This window comes from Chenopodium quinoa, unplaced genomic scaffold, assembly GCF_001683475.1.
Source record: "Chenopodium quinoa cultivar QQ74 unplaced genomic scaffold, ASM168347v1, whole genome shotgun sequence".
NCBI lineage: Eukaryota > Viridiplantae > Streptophyta > Magnoliopsida > Caryophyllales > Amaranthaceae > Chenopodium > Chenopodium quinoa.
In genome coordinates, this window is record NW_018744072.1 from 1,992,000 (window position 1) to 2,009,838 (window position 17,839).

The following is a 17,839-nucleotide window of genomic DNA, read 5'->3' on the forward strand; positions in this document are numbered from 1 at the left end:
TTTATCAAGAATCCAGATGAGTCATGTGTTTACATGAAGGTCAGTGGGAGTGACATCGAATTCCTTGTCTTATATGTCGATGACATATTACTCATTGGAAACAGCAATCCAATGTTGGAGTCTGTAAAGGCTTGGCTTGGAAAGTGTTTTTCAATGAAGAACTTGGGAGAGGCGCAGTACATATTGAGCATCAATATCTATTGGGATAAATCTAAAAGGATGATTGGATTGAGCCAAAGTACTTACATCGATAAGGTAATGGCACGATTCAATATGGAGGAAGCCAAAAGAGGTCACCTACCCATGTCACATGGCATAACTCACAACAAGAAATAGTGTCCAAAGACACCTAAAGAACGAGAGAGGATGAGTCAGATTCCATATGCTTTGCTCAGTGGATCGATCATGTATGCCATGATATGTACTAGACCGGATGTATAGTATGCCTTGAGTGCTACGAGTCAATACCAATCAGACCCAGGAGAAGCAGCGCATTGGACATTCTTACCCGCAGTCCAATGCGCATGGCTTGCTGGGCTTGCGGCCAATGCTAGCCAGCTGCATGCACTCGATCAGCAGGCCCAGCTAGTGCGTGCGTGCACCAAGCTAGGCTTGCCGCCGGTGCTAGCTTTGTGGCAGCATGCGCTGGCCTAGCCCTCGCATAGCTAGGCCATTGCGAGGCTATGGCTATGCACTTTGACTTTATTATTGTTGTTTGACTTATTTGTTCGTCTCGTTAATTCTTAGAATTTAACTCGACGTTTGACGTTCGGCTTCGACACTCTAAGCTCGAAATCTGACGTCGGAGTACGTATCCTTTTGTTTGACGTATTAAAGCCTTTGGCTTTCGTCGCCTTAGTTTGGTTGCACACTTTGGTGTGACCCGTTAGGTTTAGTTAAAGGAAAGCTGTGAGATTAATATAATTAATCTCACTGATCGGAGATGGCCTCTAGCCCAACTTTCCGATCACTTGACTTCACTGAATAATTAAATCCGTAATTGAATCTGAACCCTCTATCGGAATAATACACTTGTTCGAAGGACACCATTCCTTTCACTCCTCGTATCAAAAACCCACCTGTCACTTCCTTTGTTTGTGTTTTCCTGCAATTAGAGGAGATAGAAAGGGAAGGGGCTGCGTTTATGGTGGTTTCGAGGGTGGGGGTGATTTTAAGGGTTGGGGTTGGTGTTATTGGTGGAATCGGGAGTTGGGGGAGGGGATGGGGATGGTTATAGTTGGTTTTGGGTTTTATGGTGGCGGTTTCAAGGCTGGGATTGTGGCTATTCCTGGTTTAGGGGGTGGGGAGAGGGAGTTGGGGCCGGTTTTAAGGGGGTGGGGCGGTTTCAGGGGGAGGTTTTGATTTTTTTTTTTATTGATTTTTTCTTTAATTTTTTAGACCACTTACGACTTGACACGTGTCAAGTGACCTTAAATATTAGGTTATTGACTTTTGTTGACCAATTTGGAATTGTTAGAAAAAAATGCAGGTGACTTTTATATCTCTGATCAATTTGGCGCCACGTTGCCATGAAACACAGGAATCAAACCAATAACCATTCTCTCTCTTCTTCATCACAACTTTCAGTACCTTGAAGATGACAACAATGGCTTCGTCAACAGCCACTCCACTTCGAGCTCTTCTGTTCCACACCTCTCAACCACCTCCTAAACCTTCCATTTCTCGACGCTTTTCTCTCTGTCATCATCATCATATTCCACTCATAATCCCCCAAAAAACTACCCTTAATTTTCCGCCAAATCGCCATTTTCAACTCACAATTCCTTGTTATGCAACTCGAAGCTCGTCGAATAGAAAGAATTCTGGGTTAGTAAGTGTAGAAGTTGAAGATGAATCTGAATCTGAATCTTTTCGTAGAAAATTAACACAAGCAGTGTTGTGGGTTATGGAAGGGGTCTACATTGTTTGGCTCTTTTTGCTTCCTTTTGCACCTGTTAGTATGCTCTCTCCCCTTTTATGCTATTTAATTTTGCCCTAATTTTCTGTCATATTTGATTATTTTTTTTATTTTTTATTTTTAAATTTTATTTGATGGAATGTAACATAAGGTATAAATTAATTGAAATTATGTTGTCGTGAATTGTGATGCTGTTGTTTGAATAGAATTGGAGTCTCGTTTTGTTAGGGGAATGTTTTGTCAGATCTAATAATTTTCGAAGCCATCGAAATTTCAATTGAATTTATTTATGGAGTACTACTGACATTTTATATGTTCCTCATAGTTTTCTATTGTTTTGCATTTATAGAAGTAATGAGAAATTGTATACATCTCTTGTAGTTAAAGAAAATTCGAGTGATAAGCAAATTCTAGTAATTTTTTCCATATTCTGCTTATCTTGAATTTACACCTTAGCATGATTTTTAGTTCCTATTGGTCCTGTTAAGAAGAAATTAATTATATCGTGCATTTAGAATATGATTGAATTTATATCAGGGTCGTCCTTTATATAAATGAATTGCGGTATCTTTGTGATGTTGAAGGTGGAGTAGTACTGTAGTAGTGGATAGTTTAGAGTAAGATGCTCATCTTTCACACCCCTGGGCCCTGGTACTGTGGTTACTGTGGCGGAATGGTCGTCATTTTTGGAGATATATATCATTTAACTTTTGAAGTTGAGACATGAGTGTATGACATAATTTGAACTTTGATACTTATTTAAGAGTTTCTTGAGTTACTTTTGTGGCAAGACATCATAGGACTGAATTCATTTCAAAGAGGTTAATAATCGAGAGAGAGTCAGTCTTTTAGTTGGTAGTATCTCTTTCTTTTGGGTCATATCTTTTACTCTATTTCTGTGTTGTTTGGTTAATAAGGGTTAATTTAGAGTAAGAATACTTTATATTTATACCTTCCCATGCTCCGACAAAATAGAATTTTTATTGTGTAGTTGCTGTCCATGTACACATGCATGAGCCTATTGGGAGGACTCATTCGTGTTACCTGATAACCATTGGTTTTCCACTTACATACACTTGGTCTAATATTGTGGAGATCAGGCCAATCTCATTTCGTGGAAAATTCCTTATGCTCTACTGACTTTCTCCTTGATACTCATTTAAATAAGAAAAGAAAATCCATTGATACAGTTCACGAAGTTTCGAAAAGATGGGGGCTGAAAGTCTAAAAAACTCAAGCAAAAGTATAACGAGTACCAATCATGTATTACATCTGAAAGGGGCATGCACCTCGAGCATAAGCTGAATACTATGAGATCCCATAAGAACATCATTGCCGAAGAAAACAGGATCATGTAAATTCAATTCTATTATTCCTCTTCAAGTCTTCAACCAAAGCATATCCACATAACAGCAAAAATCACAGCTTGCCACAACTTGTGCCTCTTGCTTCTCCTGTACCGCCTCATATATTGTTATCTACAGATGACCAAAGAAGTAAATAAGGCTTCTAGCTTATCTCAACCATACTAAAAGGCTTTTTTCCAATGAAAATTCATTGTATCATAATGTACAGACAAGTTGGTGTATTACTCTTTTGTATCTCCATTAGAAAAAACACAAGATACCTGCAAGAGATGACACCTTCCTGTCTTCAAAATCTATAGATTTTCACAAAAATATGATATTTCCAAACTGACAACCTACACAGTTGCTTTCATCTGCTTTGGAACTGTAGCAATGTAGTCTCTTGATAAGGAAAGGTCATTCATGTTATCTTCATCTTTTTTAGCACATGAATGGACTGAATTTTATCTAACCAGCTTCTGAGACTTTATTTTCTTCTTTTCCAACAATTTGAATTCCCTTCTTCTGAACAATCTCGATTTTCGGTAGTGTGAAGCTTCCTAAGTACTGATCAAAGTTCTCTCTTGCCCTCTACTTCAATACTAATAACCAATTTTATGGAATCATATACTCTTCTACTGTAGACAAGAGAGGACGGAGAGAAGGGAGGGTGGGGGAGGGGATGCGTTCAATTAAATGATTTAAATCTGATTGCACTCTTGCTCCATAGAAAGCTGACCATGCCCACAAACTCTCCCTCACTGTGACACCTCCTTCCCCCACCCCACCCCACCCCACCCTCCAACCCATTCTGCAAGAAAAGGGGACGGAGAATTTCCTGCTTTATGTTTGATATTTTCATGTTCTTGTACTTTCTAATTTTCTAATGCCTTGTGATCTTACATATTGAAGAATTGAACTTAATTGTTTCTATTGTCTCAAATAGAATATGATTATCTGAACAATTGCTAGCATTGTGCTATGCAAGTTTGACCTCTCTTTTTAACTATAAAAGTTTATTTTGCACATATGACAGGGTGATCCTGTATGGGCTATCAGTTCTGACACTATCAATGCTCTTGTGGGCCTTTCTTTAAATTTCTTCTTTATCTTGCCAATGACAAATGCTGGTAAGTATCACTTTAATGGTCTTATATTCTTGGCAAGTGTAAATATGCTACCATAATAATATGATTGCCTGCATCATAAGCTATTTTACCAGTCTTCTAAGACACGACCAATCAAAACAAAATTTGTACCTTCTATAAGTACAAGATCCTAGCTATGACTTACTTCAAGTCAAGCAGGATGTGTAGCTTGTGCATGACTAATTGACTCTTAGGTTCAGAGAGAGGGAGAGCGGAGAGCTGGTTGGTTGCTGGGTGAGAGAGAGGAAAATAACAAAAACAATAATTTTTTGGTTGAGGTCATATAATGTAGGGAATGCATTCCAAGGTCATATGATTTTGTTTGGAACCATATATGATCACCAGTCGATCCCATATTAAGTCCCGTGGTGGTCTTGAGTTAATGAAGGGAATCTTAAGTTGTAAACGAACGGTTCCAACCACCAAAATGGGCTCTCAAAGGTGTTGTGGGGTCAATATGAGCACCCTAGCATGTTTCCTTTAAGAGTCTAGACAAGTCGAAAATTGTCCAAAACTAAAGGCTATAATCCACCTTTTCAAGCCAATTTCGGGAATTTTTTCCAAAAATTGAAGTGAATGTGTTGGGTGTTCCCCTGGGTCATATGAGTTGGATTGGAACCATAACAAGCCTACCAATAACGGTATAAAAGTCCTGAAAATGAGTTTGGTTTAGCTATGTGGCTACTTCAAATTATGTCGCATTGCTAGTGAAAAGCTGCAAGAGATGATTGTTTGATTATATCACCAACTTGGCATCTTGGAGTCTTTAAGGTGTTGGGAATCCTTCATCTTCATTGGGTTATCAATTAATTATACTCAAATTCACTACTTACCATAACATCAATAAATAACATAGATTGTTTTTAACTTTATATTATACTATATTACTATATCGGTGTTGTGTTTGTTACTCAACACCAATCATAGATTCCAAGATATCCTCTTTATTTCCACTCAACAATCCCATTTTGTTGTGGTGTGCCTACACAACTACTTTGGTTTATTATGAGGAAGCCCATGTTTAATTTGACACCTAATTCAGCACCATTTCCTAAATTACCACGTCATTCACGTGCAACCCTAACAATGGAGAAATTATCAAGTTGAGGAGGTTTCCGCCTTTATAAGGTTTTTGGATTGATAATCACTCTTAGCAAGGAAAAAGCACATTTGAGCCTTCTAGCCAAGGCAAAAGCATACTTGAGCCTTCTTTGGAGCACATGAATACCTCCACCTTCATTATAAGCAGACCTAGACTCAGTATTTCAAATATTACTGGCAATATGGCTAGTTAATTTTTGTTCTGGGAGTTTTACAACTGATGGCAATTTTGCTCCTTTTTTGTTGTTGAGAGAATGAAGAATAAACTCATGAGATTGTCACGAGGGGGGGATAACTATATGGGAGTGAACTCTGGCGAATATGAAGCACATGGATGCAAGTAGCCAGGTAGGGCTAGTCATTATGAAAAGGAGGATGTAATTATCATCTTACACATTATGACTTACGACAAAATGAGGTTCATAGGCCAATTTGCTATCATTAGGGCTGTGACTGTATACATTAACAAAATCGAGCTCTCACTAACATTCCATCTGTACACAATTACTGATTTCATATGGTTGTTTACACCTCTGCCATTTTGAATTTATGATATACTAGAAGTTGTATACTTCCATAGAATGAAGCGTTGTTCTGCTGTCTATGACAGAAGCATAAAATGACTGTCACTATGATTAAAGCATAAATTATGTTAATTTGTGATGTCATCATATAACTTTTTTGCATTTTTTAATATATGCCCACCTTTATCCTCTTTTACGTAGACTGGTAACTGGCCTATACTCTGCTTTGTCTTCTATTAACCTCGTGAAGTACTAATCATTTGTATTGTGTATTTCTGACAGAGTAGTTGGTATTCATGCTATAGAAGCCCCAGTTCTTCACCCAGTAAGTAGTGTGACTGAAGTTCAAGACCAATGCATTCAATATCTTAATTACCTACTCTGATTGAGAATTCTGATTTCAATTTAGATGTCTGAAGGGCTCTTCAACTTTGTTGTGGCATGGACCTTCATGTTTGCTCCTCTACTATACACTGATTTTAAGAACAGTAGGTACAAGGGATCCCTGGATGCGTTATGGGGCCTTCAGATGTTTCTGACAAACAGTAAGTTCTACTGATGACTCTTTTGCTTAGTCTGGAAAATCTTGCCTGATTCTGCTCTACTGTTCTGATGAAGTTGAATAAAAATTCTTCTTGTTTAATGGTAGTCAGAACTCAGAAGTAAAACTTTGAAAGAGTATTCATAAATAGTACATTAGAAAATCTAGAGCAATATAACAAAATCGTTCACCTTGGAAATGTAAACATTGTGTGACATGTAAATATCACCCACATTTTAAAAATGTTTCTTCATGTTGATAACTAATGAAGGCTTAGTTCCTCGTAATTCATCTTTGGTCCATGTATTTTGCTTCCTTTCCAACAATTGGAGAATGTGTCTTGGTTATTTACCCTAGAATTTGTCCTTACGTTTAATATCCTAATAGCTATAGGCACTCTAATGAAGTTACCGTAAAGTTGCTTCTCCAGTTTTCTTACATTAAGTTATATAATTCAGCCATCTTGATTTGCTGGTTTAAACTTCTTTTATTTGTGATATATTATAGGATTCATATTTTTCTGTGGCTATGCTTTTATATATAAATATTCGGAGTTTATATTTTAAGCAAGAGTTGTTGAGTACTGTCATTATTTTTGGTTCATAGCATTCTTGATACCCTACATGGCTATCAGACTAAATGGAGCTGATGTAAGTGACTACCCAAGAAAGCCCTCTCAACTGGGTACTGTGATGATCAAAGGTGCTCCAGTAGTTGGTTTGATTGGTGGTGCTGTGTGTGCAATATCCATTCTGTGGGCTCTATATGGAAGAATGGATGGTGATTTTGGAAATTTATATGAAAGGTGGAATTTCTTGTTGAGCTATCTGGGATCCGAGAGGCTCGCTTATGCTTTTATCTGGGATATTGTTCTTTATATGATCTTTCAGCCTTGGTTGATTGGTGAAAACCTACCAAATGTTGCGGAAGACAGACTTATGTTTGTAAAATACGCTAGATACATACCGGTACTTGGCTTGCTTGCTTATCTTCTTTGTCTGAAAAGAGAGGTAGTTGAAGAGCTGCTTGAATGATTGATTAGGAGAATAACTCAAGATGAGAGTTTAGATTCTTGAGTTTTCCTCTATACATTTTGTAGTTAACTCCGATGTAATAAGTAATCAATGATATTCATGATCCTTGAGAATCGCTAATCATACATTTCATTTTTATTTTTTTTATTTTTTGTAACCTTCTAATTCCCCTGTACCCTCACATTGACTGTATAACAGTATTGAGAGATTGATGGAAGACTTCTTGGTGCATCCCTACATATAATTTGTGAAGTTGCTATGCCCTAACCTTTTCCTCTCACGTCTCTTAACGGGAAAACCGTTAATCTGGTGGAGTTTGTATCAGCAAAACCACATGAGCGCCACGTGGGACAAACCGGCATACCACAAGGTCTAGTAGAAACTCAAGTATGACTGTATGAAGATCATTGAATAATTGGATATGTAATGCTGGAAAATCAGTTATCATGATCAATAACTAATTCACTAGTCAATTTGTTTTGAAGCTAAAGGATTTGTAAGATCATTCTCAGTGATATTGAGACAATGAAATAGCATGCATTCATCAGTAACAATCAACAGAGTATTAATGACAGAATAAAAGAATATCTTGCTCATCTTTTGAATCAGCAACATCTATTTTTGTCACTAGTATCAGATTATCTTCCATCCCGTGTGTATAAATGTAATAAAATCTACAGATTGAAACTGCCAGTGTTGCTTACAAAAAAAAGATATATAATGTGACATGGAGATTTTACAGCCATGGCGAAGCAGTCTCAGAAACAGAACATTTCTTTACTCAACCTTCTTTTCTTTCTTCTTGTCAGACTTCTTGTATATAATTATCTGGCTTAACAAGGTACCATTCGTTATGGCACCAAGGACAGAGCCCATCACAACTAAAACAGAGTCAAGGAATTACAATTTGTGAATCAAGGGAAGTAAAAGAATAATAAAGAATTTGGACATCGGATTTAACTTCTAAAATTACAATGAAGGCATATAAAGGGAATTAAACAAATTTCCAGATGTAAAAGGCATAATTTAGGAATTAAACAAATTTCCAGATGAAAAAGGCAGCATATTTACAGTTAAACTAGTACATTGCAATTTACAAAGACCATGGAAAAACAAACCGTATGAGTGTAACCTATACCTGGATTCTTCCTTGATCATATTATAAATCTGTAAAAGTGACTTCACATCTATTAATATTCGATGCATCATAAGGCTTTCCTACATTTCTCCTGCAGCAACAAACAAGCAGGGGAAGCACCCATCCTCCCCTTCCTCACCACACTGCTACCTTCTCTCTTTTGCTCTTCCTCTTCCCCCTTCCCCATCACCTTTCTCACCTCTCATGTCTACTAAATTGATGTGCCATCCTCAACATAATTGGTTAACCATCTTTCCACTACACATTTCAAAAGCCTCCACTTTGTGCACCTGATAGAAGTTTGGCAATTTTGAGTTGGTTTGCGTTCTCTTAACTTGGCATCCAAATAGGGAAAAAAAATTGTAACGTAAAAGAAAGCTCCCAATTTTATCTCCAAAGGTGCTTGGAAACCAAGATGTCGAACAAACCTTGGAGTTGCACGTTCCTTGAAACATGGCCACCAATAACCTAAAGGACTCAAACACCTGCTTCAATCTCATTGCTGTTTAGGTTTCCAAAACTCCACACCAAATTTCTTATCTTCTAAAGAAGATTCTCTATCAAAAAATTATGGAACAAACAAGTCTGTGTTCCTTCTTCCCCTTCTTTTAAGTTAAACATTATTCCCTTAACTTTGATCTAATGCCACCATATCACTTGGTGACCTCATGCCCACATTATGCCACTCCCATATCTACAACTCGATGAAAGTCAAACCAGGTTGGTCAATTAACCATGGCTGACACAATCTAGTCACAAAGTAACACCTTGTCGAACCACAAAATATAGGTTCATGAGAAGGATGTAAATCCAAGAAAATGTGAGGGTTCAAGGGGATAGTCACCAATAAAATCACTAGTGTAATTTGTAGGATAAGTAAAAGTACTGTCAATTCACTGTGAACCATCATACCAAAATTTCATATATGTATTGTCCAAGTTCCTAAGTTAAAATGTGCTGCCCTGCTGATATTTCAAATGAGTAACACAAACTGCGTTTGGAAAAAAAAAAGGCACTTTAACTACCATAGAAATCAATATGTGCCATCCTTGATAGCATTTACATATTTATTAATCAAACTGAGTCAAAGCCAGAACAATCCTACTAAAGTCCAATTAAATCTCCCAAAAAAATCCATAACAATATGAAAGCACCTCTGAAATATATCATAGCAGTTCTTCAAGGAGACATCAAGATTCCCGTGGTTATGGGCTAGAATGGCATGGCAGGACAATGGTATGACAATACATGCATTTTATTGGGAACACAAAGCCCTTCAAAAGTTTTCAAGTATTATAATAAAGAGTTGCTTGCATGAACAGCTATGGCTAGCATCATGAGAATCCGAGTGGATGAATGTGTTCCATATGTGAAGGTACATACATCACATTCTCACTCAAGATGTGGTCCTTGCATGTTTCCCTCTTGCATGAACAACTATGCTAGCATCATAAATTCCAAGTGAATGGAGATGTTCCATAAATGAAGGTGACATCAAATTCGCACCCTCTCTCACCTTGCATGTGCTTCTTCTCCTTGCCCCCCGGTTTGTAGTGTTGTACTGAAGAGTTCTATTTGGTCTAGTTTGGGTATTGCAGGAACAAATAGTGTTTGATTTATGCAATCCCCTTCCCACCCCACCCCCTCTCTGGGGTTTGTAGTGTTGTACTGCAGAGTTCTATTTGGGCTATTTTGGGTATTGCAGGAACAAATAGTGTTTGCATCTTACCAAATAGTGTCAAACTCTGCAATTAAAGGAAAGTTTGCATGTTTTGTATCCAAAATGAAGAATCAATCATTAAAGGGTTAAAGGTCAAAACCTAGGCCAAATTTCCCCAGCAGTCCACATTTATAGGGAAAACAATGTGAAAGGTCTAGACAATAATTTTGACTTAAGTCCTCTGCAACTCATTACAAACTATCCAATATCCACCAATTTTAGCCAAGGTACAGTGATTGGTGAGGTCTAGCCATAGATAGCGTTGTCCCTAATCACTTATAAAAGACTAAAGACAATTATAATCAAAAGACCCTTGTGATATACTACCTCCGTTCTTTTTTAATTGCAACCTATTCCTTTTTGGAAAGTTGCAAATTAATTGCTAACATTACTTCATTTGGCCAATGATTCTCTCTCTCTCTCTCCTCATCACATGGGTCCCCTTTTTATCTCTATCTCTTTTCTCTCACAAAATATTTGTGCATCCCCTCCACATTGGAGGAAGTATAAAAATTAATTAAAAAAATGCAAAGCAGGATGATAAAGATAAAATAAGTAATCCCCATATAGAAGTGCCTCATTCGTCAAATATATACTAACAAAGTAAATACCATCAAAATATGTAGAACTGTGCAACAATATAATAAAGAGCAAGGATACCACTTGTAGGTGCTTTCTCCTGGTTGCTGGTAAAAACCCTCACTGCAAAACAGCAAACAGAAATCACGATATGCAACAATGAACCTCAAATGTTGTGAAATAAAAAGAGATGTCTGAAATCATGTATAATAGTATATACTCACCCATGGAACCCCCAAAGTTCATAAAACATGTTAGAAAGCTGAGTTCCCCCGTAGATTTATTCTGCAAGTTATGAAGAGAGTCGTCAAAAATGTTAAGCCCATATATAAGCATAATGACAAATCATATGGACTCTTACTAGCAAGAACAAACAGCATAAAAGGTTGCTTTGTAACATAAAGTCATAAGTCGATGTGACATTAAGATCCGTCTCTAGTATAGTCAAGAACAATAGTTACCTAGATATTTATTCAAGAATTAACATTCGGAAGATAAAGCTACTACAGTGGCTTGTCACCAAAAGGGTTGAAAATTTAAATTTTCTGAAACAATGAAATCAAAGAAAAGATATTCATGAGCAGGTAGAATGGTCGATTGTCTGGGTAAATAAATAAATTCCTCCAGAATTTTTTGACTTGACAATGAATTCAACAATTTGGTTGATATTTTGACCATGTATTCCAGTTCCTGCTCAACTCCGGTCTAATCATTTCAACAAAGAAGTAGCCAATTCTTGGTTCAACACACTGTATATTAAGGCACAGTAGATGTGCTCTGGTAGCCAGTTATGACCCCCTTGATTGGGCTCAGAAGATCATAGAATGGAGACAGGAGGATTGCATCCAACAAGGGTCAAATGTAAAATACTATTATAAATCCAAATAAAAATCACATAAGGGCACCCTATATACTAGAAGCACTTAAGGTGTAAACGGAGTCTTCTAACACCAACAAAATTACTGCACTTGTAAGTATTTTATTAAGCTAAGAATCTCTTTTTAAGTCCACTTCTATAAATCAAAGGTTCAGTGCAGCTAATTTCAGTAATAATATTCAGTACACAAATTTCTAATTTTTTTTTAAATGGTGGTTTGTGCCATGCACCTTCACCCCTAACCTTAATGAGTTATGTCATGGCTTCAAGAGCCAATTGCGTCAATATGCCTTAAAATGTTTTAAATTCAAGCATGGAAATACTAACAAAAAAATAGATACGGAGTACATAATACAGCAACACTTGTCATTCTCATTATCCTAACAGTATCCAACATTCAAGAGTTCAACTTACACTGAAATTTTTCCATATTTGAGGAATCCTTGCACAGAGAAATATTGCATGTTGTGATGCCTGTGATAAATGGATCAGAATGAGTATGTATTTAACAAACAAAAAGGTGGAATATTGCTCAAAACAATACCATATAGTTGTCAATATATATCCAATTCAGCAGATATTAAACAAATTGTGAAATCATCTAAGAATATTCACTCACATATAAAGCCTCAAAAAGCATGGGATCTATTTTACCAGTCAAAATTGTTGGTGCCAAGCCACAATATCTAAATTAATAATGTTAAAGAAAGAGAGGAATTTTTTTTAGATGATAAAGATGTTAAACAGATCACAAAGCAAAGGATACAATAGTGCCCTCATCCATCTTGAAGTTCCCACAGGTTGTGAAAAGTAATAGATTACCCCAACAAGAATTATAGCTGCAAGAAGAAATTTATTGAACAAAATCTTAATGGATATTAAGCATTCATCAAAAATAATAGAATAAAATAAAATAAAAGAATAAATACTTTAAACTGTAAGTAGTAAGACTAGTTGAACATGTGAATCATGAAATGGATTGAAGCTGGAAAAAAAAATTCTTAAGAAACTTGGCTAACAGCCATTAAAAGAAAAAAAAAAATATTGCACCAACATTCTTTCAAACTCTATAGTGCAGCATAAACAGAGTAGGTCAAATGATAACTTATAAAAAGTTCATCCGAAGCAGCAAAGGGTAAGCATCTTTAATCTGTAAAACTAATGTTCTGTGATGAATCCTCTTCCTGAAATTTCTTACAATGGATGCAAGAAAAATAACAGGCACAAAAATGAAACATGTATATATAAATTAATAAGCCTCCCACCACCTCCCCCCCCCCCCCTCCCAATAAAAAAAAATAATAAAAAAAAAACTGACAAAATAAAATATACCCCAAAGGTGACGAAAACAAGATCACTAATTTTGATACTATTACCTCCATTTCTTAGTATTTGCAACAAAGGAATAATTTCTCTCACAAATAATACCCCTTTGTTGCAAATAATAAGAAACGGAGGTAGTATTATATTTTACCTTTTTGATTGCCCATCTTAATACTATTATATCTTTTGTTTGGGTTTAACATGTAAGAACATGAGTTGGATAAACAACTTTCACTAAACTATGATTATATTTAAATTAGAAAGTGGAGATTTGTCAATCTCTTCTTGACGGGAGAGTTCTAAAATTCTAGGTGAAGTTAAATTATGTACCTTGCACCAACAGAAATGCATATTCCCCAAAAGCTGAAAAGGGGAGGCCTTTATGAAGGCAATATGCTAGAGAAATTGTGTAACCAATAACTTCAAGCTCAAAAGCCGCCACACTAAGCCCTCTAACACTTTTGTGTTCCAAGATCTTCAATATCTGCCATATATTAGACAGAATCAATTTGATAGCAATTTAAAGCTTTGGAAACAATTAGTGTGAAAGAACTACAAGTTGTAAGATACGAGTGTTCCTAAGACATGCCACAGAACTTTGGAATGCCTAAAATTTTAAGAGAAAATTATTAGCAAGTCAACGACAAACTAAGAGTAGAGGGTAAGCTAAGTGAATAATAATAGGATTAATACGTAGTAACTTTTTGTTCAATTTACATGGAACGCCCCAAGTGAATGTGTAAGGGAGTTAGTCTTCACTCCTGTCTGCGTCCGATTGCCCCATTTTCCTTATTTGGTCGTCCCTGATAGATATAGCCCCATTTCCATTTTGATTAGCATGGTCCTCACAATTCCTCTCTACCTTATTTACTACCGCACATACTAAACAACCAATCTACCTAGCCACTCAAACAATTCTTAATCAAGTGAAAAGTGGCGAGGGGCAAACTTTAAGGTACGGAGGAAGCATCAAGTACAAATTTTCTTTGTTGACATTACTAACACTCATATTCACATCTCCGGATGATACCAGTACCAGTGTACCACTGGATGTAAATGGTAACAAAAATAGACTTGAAAAAATTTAACATGGTACGGAGATCATTATTTACCATTTCTTTAATTAAATTACTAAGTGTACCAAAAATTATCATCAATGTACCTGCCCATAATTAAAATTCAAAACCACAACTCAACTTTAATGGAAAATTCTTCAATTTAAATCCACCGATAAACACCAAAACCTGCAATTGCTATCACAAACAGAGATAATTTCATTTCAACACTCCAAAAACCGATTACGACATTGAAAAAAGGAATACTTGGGGTGAAAAAAATCAATTATACCATCATTCATCACAATATAATGTTTCTTACTGGTTAAATTGTTTAAATTTAGAAGGAAAAAAACACCAACAACAACAATTGATACTTTTTGTAGGTTAAACAATCAACAAACAACCGCATAATCATGAGAGAAGAAGACCATTAATGCAGAATTCCGCTAAAAAAGGAATTCAGTGAATAATCTGATAATAATTACAAAATAATTGAACAAATTACATCACTTGACAACAAATTAGGGCTTTTGGTGTTATAATTTCCCAAAAAAATAAAATTAAGGTGAAAAGAAAACCTGAGGGATCTTGACAGTGGTGGAAGCGGCAACGATACAATAACCAAGTAGCTTAGAAATAAGAGGAAGCAAGCAATCTTTTTCTGGAATTTGGCCATGGCGAAGAGATCCAATTACACACCCAAAGTCCATACCAAATATCTCCATTTTTTCTGTTTTCTGATTTCTTTGGAGATCAAACTAAGTTTTGCTTTAACTTTCAGGCACCTTCAGCTTCAATTACCCTTTACAGTCTGGTTTTTTCTTTAGCAAGGCGTGGGATTGATGTCTCATTGGCTCGGGTCTTTTTCGGGTTTGAGCCATTATAAAAATTTAAATACCCCTTTTACCTCTGTCGCTAAATAACTGGCGCAGTCAACAACACTTGTCGATTCACTATGTTGACTTTATTTTTATATAATTAAATATTAATGAAAATTATTTTAAAAGTTATATTATGCAATTTTATATTAATACATATCTAATAACATATTTTATGATAAAATATATTTTTTTATCATGTTAGTAAAAATTTATGGTCAAAGCTAATACATTGATAGTGTCCATTTAAAAAAATAAAATAATACATTGATAGTTAAAATAGTTCAACGTCCCATTTATTATAGGACGGAGAGAGTAATATAGATCATTATTGCATCCATGCAAGTCAACAACTAAACACTTTTAGATAAGTTGGGCTTATTGAGGTGGATTAATTTTTAAAACCTCTACAATTGATATGGGAGTTTGGAGAATAGAGGTTGGGATGAGAAATGAAAATCAGTTATTGAAAATTCATGAAAATAAGACCAAAGAAATACACTCGTATTACCCTCTGTTTCTTTTTATTACAAAATTGAACAATTTACGCTTGCATTATTCCATCAATATTTTCATTACTTTTATGTAAAATTATATATACATATAAACCCTAAAATTCTAAAACTATATACGAAGACGAATAACATAGTGCGTAAATAGTGGGAAAAAAAATCAACATTGCGATTAGAAGATGGCAGCTGAAGTTTTAATTTCACAGAGATATCCTCAACAAGATTTCTTCGCTTACTTATTCATTAACGACATTATTTTGGTGCAAAAAAAGGGCATATAATTTTAGGTCCAATCCCAAACTTCATTCTCAAACCTGCATAACAAACATGATATTGATTTTTACACTATTTTCAAACCGGGCCAAACACTTTAACAAATATTTGAGATTTTATACTATGCATATAAGATTTTAAAAAAATATAGTCATTTACGTACTTATTATATTTATATATATTACTATATAGCTTCCAAACATAATTTTGTATATATTTTATTTATTGATAATAAAAGATATCATGGATTAAAATTTTGCGTTGACGTGTGCTAATTGGACACTTAAAAAAAATGCATGAGGAGAGAAAATGGGAATGAGGGCCTATTGGCTATTTGGCTCAGCTTTTCTGCCAATTCTAAGACTAGAAGAAATCTAATCAACAATATGAGTTGATTGATAATTAACAAGGAGAAAATCCAAGTTTATAACCTTGATAAATAAAATTGTTTATTAAAGGGTGTATATGTAAATTACATCTAACTTTTGGTTAACTGTTGTTTTCTCTTTTCTCCTTTAACTTTTTGGTATTTTCTGATTTTCTCTCTCCTCCTTCAATCTTCAATTTCGATGGTGGAAAATACCCCTTCTCACTATGACTCGAACAATTGACATCTATGGAGGAAGAAAACCTTACCTACCCTTTAAGGTTAACCATGTTCGTAATTTTCACTTTATTATTTGGGTTATCGTTTAATTCCGGCGGCCATGGTGGTACGAAGTCGAATTTAATGGAGGAAGGAAAACTCAGCTACCCTTTAGGGCTAACCATGCCATTAATTTCTCCTTTTGTGAATAGGGTTTCGTTTACGCCGGCAAAAATGGTGTCAAACGGACTTGGAAGAGGAGGTGAAAGTGAGCAGAGATTGGAGGAAGAAGATTAAGATGGGAGGGAAAAAAAATATGAACAAGAGGAAGAAGATGAACATGAAGAAGAAGATGAACATGAAGAAGAAGATAAATAGTAGCATACGGTGAGTTAACAGTGTTAACTCCAAAAATCTGTCCAACTTGTCAGAGTGGCCCACAAACAATAAAAATATATTTTTTTAAAACACAATTTTCAATGCAACTTATTTAATTTACGAAAATGTCATTTAATAAACCTATTATCAAGGTTATAAAGTGGAGATTGCTCATTAACAAGTACCAACCTTCATGACCCATTCATTTATTATGATTGAGAATTTGAGATATTACATCGTATGTGATAACTTTAAGGTTTGACACATTATAAACACACAAATTTATTTTCATCTGACTATGAGAAAGCGAATTGCACACATGGATATGTTTGGTGCGTAAATTAACTATCTAAAAAGGGACAAGTAAGAATATGCAACAACTGTTTATAGGGATATTTGTAAAATATGTTTAGATCTAACGATGAGGCAACGAAAAAAGGTATTACGAAGGAATGTGTGATCTATGCATAGGCTTCCATTATAAACCCATTATAATTCTAAAATAAGCTACTGGACTCATGATAAAATTGAGAAGGGCTAGAGGAATAATTCATGAGAGGCTAGTCTTAGTAGTCTACCAAATAATTGCAATTTCATGACAAAAAATATAATCAATTAAAATAAACCCTAAAGAATGCACATAAGAATCATTATTTTAGGTTGGTTCAATAATAGTTACTTCGTTATCTTTTGTTCGTTTGTTAATTTTATTAACTAGATTAAGTCCCGCGCATCGCACGGTTATTACTAGATTTTACGGAGTATATTGTAATAAATTGCAATATTAATTCAACAATAATGGAACGTGCACCATTATTTTTATACTTATATCAATGACAAGGTTATCGAAACATTAGACTTTATTTTAAAATAAATAAATAAGGTCTAAGTGATTTTATATTAAA

General features: G+C 35.3%; 2 protein-coding genes across 3 annotated transcripts; one reads left to right on the forward strand and one right to left on the reverse strand.

Annotated features, from left to right (window-relative positions):
* Window positions 1–1,130: 1,130 nt before the first annotated feature.
* LOC110691239 lies at window positions 1,131–7,851 on the forward strand. 2 transcript variants are annotated; one of them, XM_021868151.1, is made up of 5 exons: window positions 1,131–1,954; window positions 4,301–4,394; window positions 6,325–6,362; window positions 6,447–6,582; window positions 7,185–7,851. In XM_021868151.1, the coding sequence occupies exons 1-5, from the start codon at window positions 1,598–1,600 to the stop codon at window positions 7,610–7,612; spliced, it is 1,053 nt and encodes a 350-aa protein (XP_021723843.1). In that variant the 5' UTR covers window positions 1,131–1,597; the 3' UTR covers window positions 7,613–7,851. The 2 variants fall into 2 exon arrangements, with proteins under 2 accessions (XP_021723843.1, XP_021723844.1); XM_021868152.1 differs by having other exon boundaries at window positions 7,213–7,296.
* Window positions 7,852–8,129: 278 nt separating this feature from the next.
* On the reverse strand, window positions 8,130–15,171 carry LOC110691241 (mannose-P-dolichol utilization defect 1 protein homolog 2-like). Its single transcript, XM_021868153.1, has 8 exons — window positions 14,886–15,171; window positions 13,580–13,733; window positions 12,693–12,765; window positions 12,546–12,612; window positions 12,341–12,400; window positions 11,274–11,334; window positions 11,131–11,172; window positions 8,130–8,493 (listed from the first exon to the last, which is right to left on the reverse strand). The coding sequence occupies exons 1-8, from the start codon at window positions 15,030–15,032 to the stop codon at window positions 8,390–8,392; spliced, it is 708 nt and encodes a 235-aa protein (XP_021723845.1). The 5' UTR covers window positions 15,033–15,171; the 3' UTR covers window positions 8,130–8,389.
* Between the last annotated feature and the right edge of the window lie 2,668 nt (window positions 15,172–17,839).

Excerpts from the sequence above, each read along its gene's own strand:
- LOC110691239 (XM_021868151.1), top strand. The coding sequence starts at position 1,598 with ATGACAACAATGGCTTCGTCAACAGCCACTCCACTTCGAGCTCTTCTG. Across the intron at positions 1,955-4,300 it reads TTTTGCTTCCTTTTGCACCT|GGTGATCCTGTATGGGCTAT; the intron begins GTTAGTATGCTC and ends CACATATGACAG. Across the intron at positions 6,583-7,184 it reads TCAGATGTTTCTGACAAACA|CATTCTTGATACCCTACATG; the intron begins GTAAGTTCTACT and ends TTTGGTTCATAG.
- LOC110691241 (XM_021868153.1), bottom strand. The coding sequence starts at position 15,032 with ATGGAGATATTTGGTATGGACTTTGGGTGTGTAATTGGATCTCTTCGC. Across the intron at positions 12,401-12,545 it reads TGCTTTTTGAGGCTTTATAT|GCATCACAACATGCAATATT; the intron begins GTGAGTGAATAT and ends CATTTATCACAG. Across the intron at positions 11,335-12,340 it reads AAATATGGAAAAATTTCAGT|AATAAATCTACGGGGGAACT; the intron begins GTAAGTTGAACT and ends CATAACTTGCAG.